This window comes from Cebus imitator, unplaced genomic scaffold (genome assembly GCF_001604975.1).
Source record: "Cebus imitator isolate Cc_AM_T3 unplaced genomic scaffold, Cebus_imitator-1.0 Scaffold726, whole genome shotgun sequence".
NCBI lineage: Eukaryota > Metazoa > Chordata > Mammalia > Primates > Cebidae > Cebus > Cebus imitator.
Window position 1 is genome coordinate 411706 of NW_016108041.1, and position 9724 is coordinate 421429.

The following is a 9724-nucleotide window of genomic DNA, read 5'->3' on the forward strand; positions in this document are numbered from 1 at the left end:
CCTGGCTAATTTTTGTATTTTTAGTAGGGACAAGGTTTCACTATGTTGGCCAGGCTGGTCTTGAACTCCCGACCTCGTGATCTGCCCGCCTCAGCCTCCCAGAATGGTGGGATTACAGGCATGGGCCAATGCACTCAGCCCCTTTTTTTTTTTTTTGACATAGGGTCTCACTCCATCACCCAGGCTGGAAGTGCAGTGGTGCGATTTCAGCTCATTGCAACCTCTGCCTGCTGGGCCCAAGTAATCCTCCTACCTTAGGCATGCGCCACCACACCTGGCTAATTTTTTAAATTTTTGCTAGAGATGGGGTTTTGCCATTTGGCCAAGCTGGTCTCAAACTTTTGAGCTCAGGTGATCCACCCTCCTCAGCCTCCCAAAATGCTGGGATTACAGGCGTGAGCCACTGTGCCCTGCTATGCCTGGATAATTTTAAAGATTTTTTTGCAGAAATGGGATTTCACTCTGTTGCCCAGGCTGGTCTCAAACTCCTGAGCTCAGGCAATCCTCTTGCCTTAGCCTCCCAAAGTGCTGGGATTATAGATGTGAACCACTGTGCCCTGCCCTGGTATCTCCTCTCAATAAACTACTTGGCTAGAATTATTGTCTTAAAGTCTGCTTCTGGGAAAACCCAAACTAAGACAATGCGTGCAAACACAGATGATGCATGAACAGAGACTTTCTTTCCATGCTGTCTTTATTGGAGGTCTGAGGCAGGCAGGGTCAATAGGGATGGCTCCCTCCTGGATCTCTGAGAGACACTCCTGGCAGGCCTTGTCTTCACATTCTGGAAAAGACAAAAGAGCGTGAGGCTTGTGGGTGGTTGTGTGTGGCTGGGTCTGCCCTCCTGGTGGTGGAACCCTGGATCAGCGAGGGGACAGTGTCCCAAATGAGAGTTGGGGACGAAGCCAATTATAGGCCAAGATAGGTATGCTTGTATAGCTTAATGAAATGAAGTGGCACTATGTAGGTAGCACGAGACTGCCCAGGTATGATTCTAAAATTGTTTTAGTGATGGCGATCAAGGGCTGGGATGAGGTCATCAGGCCAAAGTTGCGCTGGCATAAGAGTAGTCATCTGGAGGTTAAGGAGTCAGGGACAAAACAAGCATCCTCAGAGTTGAGATTGGGCAGAGAATTGCAACACAGGATTAAGGGCTGGACAGAGGCTATGCAGGCAAAGGGTCACAGCCTAGGTTCGTGTTGTGCGGACAGAGGGCCTTTGGGTAGGCTCAGGGCTCCTGAGGGTGGTGCAGGCTGATGGGTTGTGGCTTGGGTAGAGGTTATGAAGGCCAGGCTGAGGTTGTGAGGGCAGAGTCAGGGTCCATGCCCTGGCTGGAAAAGTAGAGGTATTAGGAGCTGGGAAAGCACAAGCTGGCTGGGTCCCGCGCTAAGCTGAGGCTGCACAGGCAGAAGTCACAGGATCAGGGATGCTGCCCGCAGAGTGACCCGCGAAGGCTGGGCCTGGGTTGCCTGAATAGACTGCAGGGAAATAGGGGGCCTGGCTGGCACAGCAGTTACAGGCAGGCAGCTCTCCTGGAGCTGGTGCAGACGGAGGGGCGGCGGGCCCCGGGGGTGCAGGCGGGGCAGACTCACCGCGGTGAAGTGCGGCCAGGTGCGCAGCTGGTCGAAGAGCGCGTCGCCGGGGCAGTCGGTGCGCACCAGCTGGCGGTGGCCCAGCAGCGCGTAGTCGGGCCGCAGGAGGCCGGCGCGCACCGCACAACTCGGGAGCGTGTCGCGCACCGTGCGCAGAGCGGCCTCGGTGGGTAGAGCCGCGGTGTAATTGCCCACGATGGCCACGCCGAAGCCGCGGGAGTTGTGACCGAGCGTGTGCGCGCCTACCCAGTACCAGCCGCGTCCCTCGTACACGTAGCCGTCCGAGCCCACCACGAAACTGCGGAGGGAAGGGGGAAGCAAGCACCACACGGCGTGAGGGGGGCCCCGGCCCTTTTCCGCTCCCCTCCTCTAGTCCGCCGCTGTGCCAAGGGCCACTGACCCCAAGCCCCACGCGGTGGCGCAGTCTCTGTCCCATCTAGCCCTGTCCCACTCTCACACCAACTGCCACTCCAGAACCGTTCGGTTTCTCTGGATCCGCCCTTCAGTGCTGGCACGCCCCCTTCTGCTCTCCTCCTCCCACGCTCTGCCTTTTTTTTTTTTTTTTTTTTTTTTTTTTTTTTTTTTTTTTTTTTTTTTTTTTTTTTTTGAGAAGGAGTCTGGCTCTGTCACCCAGGCTGAAGTGCAGTGGCACGATTTCGGCTCACTGCAACCTCCGCCTCCTGGGTTCAAGCGATTCTCCTGCCTCAGCTTCCTTAGTAGCTGGGATTAGAGGCGCCCGCCACTACGCACAGCTGATTTTTGTATTTTTAGTAGAGACAGGGTTTCACCATGCTGGCCAGCTGGTCTCGAACTCCCAACCTCAGACGATCCTCGGCCTCCCAAAATGCTGGAATTACAGGCGTGAGCCACCGCGTCCGGCCCCCTGCCTTTTCTCAAGTCCAGTTCTTCCGCAATTCAGAGCGCTTTTCTGTTTTTTTGGGGGGCTTTTTTTCCTTTCTTCTTCATCTCTCTCTCGCTCGCTCGCTCGCTTTTTCTTTCTTTCTTTCTCTTTTGGGATGGAGTTTCGTTTTTGTCGCCCAGGCTGGAGTGTAAGGGCGCTATCTCGACTCACTGCAACCTCCGCCTCCCGAGTTCAAGCGATTCTACTGCCTCATCCTCTCCAGTAGCTGAGATTATAAGTACCCGCCACCATGGCCAGTTATTTTATTTTATTTTTAGTAGAGATGTGGTTTCGCCATGTTGGTCAGGCTGGTCTGGAACTCCTGACCTCAGGTGATCCGACTGCCTCGGCCTCCCAAAGTGCTGGGATTACAGCCGTGAGCCACCGCACCCAGCCTTGTGTTTTTTGTTTGTTTGTTTGTTTTGGTTAGATTTTTCTTTTCTTTCTTCTTTTCGAGACGGGTTCTTGCTCTGTCGCCCAGGCTGGAGTGCAGAGATGCGATCATAACTCACTAAAGCCTAGAAAACCTGGGCTCCAGCGATCTTCCCACCTTAGACTAACGAGTAGCCGGGACTACAGGCCTGCAACACCACGCCCGGCTTTTTTTTTTTTTTTTTTTAATTTTCATTTGTAGAGATGGTGGTGGGGGGGGTCTTCCTATGTTGCTCAGGCTGGTCTCGAACTCCTGGGCTCAAGCGATCCTCCCGTCTCAGCCTCCCAATGTGGTGAGATTACAGGCGGGAGCCACCTCACCCGGCCGCCTTGTCTGTTTTAGGCCATCTCTGCCTGGCCTCAGACCCAGACTCTACCACTGGTCCCGCTCCTCTCCCAGATCCCGCCTCCTGCCCCAGTTCTCTACCCTTACCGGAGTCCCACCTTTTAGCTAGTCCTAGTTCCTGTTAAGGCCACGCCCCTAGCCTAGGCCACACCACCTCTCCAACTTGGCTCCACCTATCAGGACTCCTCCTCGGTCTTGCCAGCTTTCCTCGGATTCAAGCCCAGCCCCCTGCATCAGGCTGCGCCCACTCAGACCCCACCCCCTGACGTGAGCCCCGTCTCCGCCCCGGCCGGGCCCCTCCCACCTGTAGCCGATGTCCTCCCAGTCTTGCGTGTCCTGGTGGTAGCGCTGCATGGAGCGCATGTTGGCTGCGCAGCGCGCGAAGTCCGTGCACGGTGGGGCAGGCACGTAGGTGTGATGCACGTACAAGAATCCCAGTGGCAGATGCAGCAGCGTCGGGCGGCCCCTATAAGGCGCCGCTCCCCAGCGGCAGCGGGGGTGGATGGCCGGGCATCCTACAGGCAAGGGGGTTCAAGGCTGGGGTCAGGAAGTGTTTCTCTGCCTGCCCCCTTCACCCCCATTAAAGCACACATACAGACCATCCCCCAGCCTCCTCTCAGATTTAGAAAGAGTCCAGTCTCACCCCACATTAGTCCTCCGTGGAGACCAACTAAATGTACCCAACTAAATCTATTTTATTTTTATTTAAAAAAAAATTGGGGGTGGGTGGGGCGAAGTGTCTCACACCTGTAATCCTTGCACTTTGGGAGGACAAGTCGGGCGGATCACCTGAGGTCAGGAGCTCCAGACCAGCCTGGCCAAAGTGGTGAAACCTTGTCTCTACTAAAAACACAAAAATCAGCTGGGCATGATGGCACGTGCCTGTAATCCCAGCTACCTGGGAGGCTGAGGCAGGAGAATTGCTTGAACCCAGGAGGTGGAAGCAGCAGTGAGCTGAGATCACACCACTGAACTCCAACATGGGCAAGACACAGCAAGACTCTGTCTCAAAAAAATTAAAAAAAGAATGCCTTTTGGCTGGGTGCTGTGGCTCATGCCTGTAATCCCAGCACTTTGGGAGGGCGAGGTGGGTGGATCACCTGAGGTCAGGAGTTCAAGACCTGCCTGGCCAACATGGTGAAGCCCCATATCTACTAAAAATACAAAAATTAGTCGGGTGTGGTGGTGCATGCCTATAATCCCAGCTACTCAGGAGGCTGAGGCAGGAGAATCGCTTGAACTTGGGAGGCGGAGGCTGCAGTGTGCCGAGATCGAGCCATTGTACTCCAGCCTGGATGACAAGAGCAAAAGTCTGTCTCAAAAAAAACAAAACCAAAAATAAAATAATCTTTTGCAGCAACATGGATGGAACTGGACGCCATTATCTCAAGTGAAACAAGTCAAACACAGAAAGACAAATACCATAAGTTCTCACTTTTAAATGGGAGCTAAACAATGTGTAGATATGCATGTGTGGAAAGATAGACAGTGGAGATTCAGAAGGGTGGAGGGAGTGAGGAGGGAGGATGATGACAGATTGCTTAATGGGTCACTGTATGTTATTGGAGTGATGGATACCCTAAAACCCCAGACTCCACCACGATGCAATCTGTGTGAGTAACAAAGTTACACTTGTACCCCATAAATTAATGCAAATAAATACAATGAAACAAAACAAAATTAGATGAACTCCTATTCATCCCTCAAGGCCCATCTCTAGCATTTCCTCGTCTGTGCAGCTGTCCCACCCACCTCCAACCAGATTCTTTATTGTCCTCTCTGGACTCGTCTAGTCCTCAACTTCCCTGAACACATGAGGTTGGGGGGCATCTGAATCTGTCATGGTAAGTGTCACAGGGTGTGGGGAACCTCCTCACCCAGGAAGGCCTCTGTGAACTCCTTGGTAGCATTGGTGGCCACCTGGGCCAGGCGTTCCTGGCTCATGTGCTGAAGCTGGGGGTGTACCGGCTCCAGCCTCTGTAGCAGGACAAGGGTTCCCCACACCTGCTGGGCCAGGAGGGGGGCTGAAGTCAGAGCAGCCCCATTCTGCCGTCGGAAGTTGCTGCGGAACCCTGGGTCTCCAGCCACCCCAGCCCCATAGTACTGGCTCAGCAAGTGGCTGAGGGATGGCTGGGGCTCAGGAGTCCGGCTCAGATAGTCTCCAAGGATGAACCCATCCAGGGCACCATTGAGGAAGGCCATGGTTAACAGAGATGCCCTGGGGTCCAGGAGCCTAAAGGTCTGAGGGGCAGAGAGCTGGTCCCAGCAGCCCTCACTTCCCAGGCCTGGATGACTCTGGGTCTGGGAACCTGGGAGGAAGGTCAGGCCCAGGTTTCCAGCCAGGGTGACTGCCAGGAGGCTGTCCACCGTGGTCGGGGGGGACTTGGCTTTGGCATCTGGCAAGGAAGCTTGGACATCTGGAGAGCCTGTTGTAGCATCGGGAGAGTTGGTTCCAATATTTGCAGTGGTGACATCTGGAGCAGCATCCCTGAGTCCTGGGGAGGAGGGGGCTCTTCCATCTGGAGCAATGGCTGCAACATCTGGAAAGGTGACTCCAGCCACCCGAGAGGCAGCTGTGCTGTCCAAGGGCAAGTTTATGACCCTGCGCCCTTGCAGCCCTGCCTGCAGCCCCGCCAGCAGAGGCTCCACAGCCACGGTCGAGCCATCGGGTGCCAGCACCACCCCGTATTCCTGCCCGTCTCGTACACCATGTCGAGCCACCTCCTTGGTCAGGCCTTGCAGTTCTGGGCTCAGTGAGTAGGGATCCAGCTCTGCAGCATCCAGGCTCCGTGCCCCCAGCAGGAAGTGGTAGAGGTGATTGTAGGGGCCAGAGCTTGGGCCTGACAGCAGCCATGCAGAAGCTTTGTGGCTGGCCTTGACAGCCGGCGCCTTCTGCTCCAGCTCAGCCAGGGCCTGGATGACAGACTTCATGAGCAGTGGCAGGGAGGCTGCAGGAGGAAAGAATGTGTTAGCCCAGCTCCACCCATTCCTGAGCCTCCTTATATTGATTCCACACCTTCCCAATGCTCCCAGCTCTCCATCTGATAACCCCATGACCCCCAACACTATCCTTGTACAGATGAGGAAACTGAGGCACACAGACTGTGGCCTGTTGGTTAAGAAACTCAGACTGTCTGTGAGTACTGGGGAGCCACGGCAGGATTATGAGCAGGAGAGAGATGTGACCAGCTTGGCATCCTAAGACTAGTTTCTTAAACTTAGATTTGTTTATTTGGCTGCCATAGGGAAATGGATTTTTAGGGTGCTAGAACAGAGAAGGGAGACACTGTCGAGGTGAGAGATGAAGGTGGCAGAAGGCAGGTAGTGACATTGTAGTGGGCAAAAGCAGAGGAGTCCTGAGATCTTGAGAGGAAGAGATGGACAGCCTTTAGTGATGGATCGAAGTTACAAGTTGGGGATGTAGACGAAGAGGTATTTGGAAAGATGCCTGGGGCTGGGTGCGGTGGCTCACAACTATAATCCCAGCACTTTGAGAGGCCAAGGCAGGTGGATCACCTGAGGTCAGGAGTTCGAGACCAGCCTGGCCAACACCGTGAAACCTGGTCTCTACTAAAAATACAAAAATTAACTGGGCATGTTGGCACACACCTGTAATCCCAGCTACTCAGGAGGCTGAGGTGGGAGAATCACTACAAAAAAAAAAAAAAAAAAGGCAAATCCTGCCTCTGCCACTTCCTTGCTGTGTGACCTTGGGCAGGTAATTTAACCTCTCTGTGCTTCAGATGCCTCATCTGTAAAGGGACATTATCTTAGTCCCTTTGTGCTTCATGTGGAGATGGAGGTTGCAGTAGGCTGAGATCATGCCATTGCACTCCAGCCTGGGCAACAGAGTGATACTCTGTTTCCAAAAAAAAAAAAAAAAGCCTAGGTGCCGTGGCTCACACCTGTAATCCCAGCACTTTGGGAGGCTGAGGTGGGTAGATCACTTCAGGTTGGGAGTTCAAGACCAGCCGGTAAAACATGGTGAAACCCTGTCTCTACTAAAAATACAAAAATTAGCTGGGCATTCCGGCACACAACGGTAATCCCAGTTATTCAGGAGGCTGAGGCAGGAGAATTGCTTGAACCCAGGAAGCGGAGGTTGCAGTGAGCCGAGATCCCCCACTGCACTCCAGCCTGGGTGACAGAGTGAGACCACATCTCAAAAAAAAAAGAAAAAGAAAAAAAGAAAGAAAGATGCCTGGGAGGCAGTGGGTGGAACAGGACAGGGTTGTGTCCTGTTGGGGAAATGTCAGTTGCTAAACTGCAAACCTAGAAATGCTAAGTAAGGCTCAGAGCTGGTTCAGGGATGGGTTATCCAATAATAGCTAACATTCAGTAAACATTTACTATGTACTAGCTACTAGTCTAGCTGACTTATATATTATAATTTAACTCATTTAATCTTCACAGCCCTTGTGAGGTAGGTCCTATCAGCCTCTGTCTTAGTACATTGGTGCTGCTATTACAGAATATCTGAGGTTGGGTAATTTATAAAGAACCGAAATTTGGCCTGGCGTGGTGGGTCAGGCCTGTAATCCTAGAACTTTGGGAGGCTGAGGTGCAAGGATCACTTGAGGTCAGGAGTTTGAGATCAGCCTGGTCAACAGAGTGAAACCTTGTTTCTACTAAAAATACAAAAGTTAGCCGGGTGTGGTGGTGGACGCCTGTAATCCCAGCTACTTGGGAGGCTAAGGCAGGAGGATCTCTTGAACCCGGGTGGTGGAGGTTGCAGTGAGCTGAGATCGTGCCGCTGCACTCCAGCCTGGGTGGCAGAGTGAGATTCCGTTTCAAAAAAAAAATAACAGAGGCATCCAAGATCAAGGTGCTGGCATCTGGACTTCCCAGCTTGCAGAATTGCAAGAAAGTAAATTTCTCTTCTTTACAAATTTTCTTGATTTCAGGTATTCTGATATAGAAGCACAAAGGGACTAAGATAGTGTCCCTTTACAGATGAGGCATTTGAAGCACAGAGAGGTTAAGTTACCCGCCTAAGGTCACACAGCAAGGAAGTGACAGAGACAAGATTTGCCTTTTTTTTTTTTTTTGAGATGGAGCCTCACTCTGTCATCCAGGCTGGAGTGCAGCAGTGCTCAGATCACTGCAACCTCCACCTCCTGAGTTCAAGCGATTTTCCAGGCTCAGCCTCCCAGAGTAGCAGGAATTACAGGCGCCTGCCACCATACCTGGCTAGTTTTTGTATTTTTAGTAGAGATGGGGTTTCACCATGTTGGCCAGGCTGGTCTTGCACTCCTGACCTCAAGTGATCTGCCCGCTTCGGTCTCCCAAAGTGTTGGGATTACAGGCGTGAGCCCCTGCGCCCAGCCAGAGGCAGGATTTGAATCTAGGAAGTCTTACTTGCCGCACTCTCCTCTCTAGAATCTAGGTTCTTCACCAGTCCACCACCTCATTCCTCTGTAGCGTTGTTCTTCTGTGCTTAAAAAGCCCTTTCTTGCTTCTCCACCAAATCAATTCTTTCTTCCTATCCTAGCTCCTATGTCTCCTCCTCCAGGAAGCCTTCCCTACTTTTGCTCCCCAAGCCCCAGATTCCTCCCACTATCCTTGCCCTGACTCTGTGGGGCTGTGACTATGTATGTCTCCATGCTGGAGGTTCTTTGAGAGCTTGAGTCTCCAGCCTCACTTCATGCAGGACCAGACACAGACGAGACACCAGTCTACCTTCCGCAGAGCCAAGAGGTTTGGTTTCAGAACTCTGCCCCCTGACTCACCTGCCCCTGGGTCTGACCACAGTAGCAATCCGAGTAGGATCCAGATGACACGCTGGGCCACCATTGCAGGATTCCAGTTTCCAAGGGATATTCCCGGTTGGCCTCAGCAGAGAACCTCAGCGGTGCTGGACGGAGACAGGCACAGAGAATTGAGCAGAGCCTTTGGCCACTGTCAAAGTTCAGCGGCTAATGACAGACCTGCCTCTTGTAGAGCTGTGGGCGGGAGGCAGCAGGGATATGGGGCAGTGAACCCCGGGTCAAGGTCATCGGGGCCTTGCAGCCTCCCCCGGTCTCTCCTGTCCCTCCTTGGCTGAGGTCAGTGTTCAGTAAGCCAGGCCCATCCCCAGAGGGGCCTGGCGACCAGGTGGTTCAGACTCCATAAACTCTGCCCATTCTCCAGAGAGATAGACCGAGGCCAACCCAGCAAACCGTGTCACCTCTCCAGAGTGACAGCTCTGTAGCCCCTGCTGGCCACCAGAGGGGACTCTCAGCTGCCGCCTGCTGTACTGGTAAGACTGGCTGTGTTGGGGGAGGAGAGAGGAGCAGAGGCCTGAAGTTGGCACTGCCTCCTGCTTTTTTTTTTGCAACCAACATTTCAGGCTCAGGCAAAGCATGGGTGCGGGGGCTGAGGATGGTATTTGCTGAGGCCCACTCCGAGCCCACAGGGTCCAGGAGCTGTCACCTCTCATCCAGTTCCAGCCCCAGATTCCACGCCATCAGCAGT

General features: G+C 53.3%; 1 protein-coding gene across 1 annotated transcript; it reads right to left on the minus strand.

Moving 5' to 3' along the window:
* Positions 1-676: 676 nt before the first annotated feature.
* Positions 677-9483, minus strand: PGLYRP2 (peptidoglycan recognition protein 2). The gene is made up of 6 exons (XM_037735095.1): positions 9438-9483; positions 9001-9302; positions 5149-6219; positions 3576-3786; positions 1593-1890; positions 677-784 (listed from the first exon to the last, which is right to left on the minus strand). The coding sequence occupies exons 2-6, from the start codon at positions 9062-9064 to the stop codon at positions 695-697; spliced, it is 1734 nt and encodes a 577-aa protein (XP_037591023.1). The 5' UTR covers positions 9065-9302; positions 9438-9483; the 3' UTR covers positions 677-694.
* Positions 9484-9724: the final 241 nt, after the last annotated feature.

Bases quoted from the DNA above. Each gene is read 5' to 3' on its own strand.
- PGLYRP2 (XM_037735095.1), bottom strand. From the start codon at position 9,064: ATGGTGGCCCAGCGTGTCATCTGGATCCTACTCGGATTGCTACTGTGG. The intron at 3,787-5,148 runs GTGAGGAGGTTC...CCTTGCCTGTAG, and splicing joins GTTCACAGAGGCCTTCCTGG to GATGCCCGGCCATCCACCCC. The intron at 785-1,592 runs GTGAGTCTGCCC...TGTCTTTTCCAG, and splicing joins CCTGGCCGCACTTCACCGCG to AATGTGAAGACAAGGCCTGC.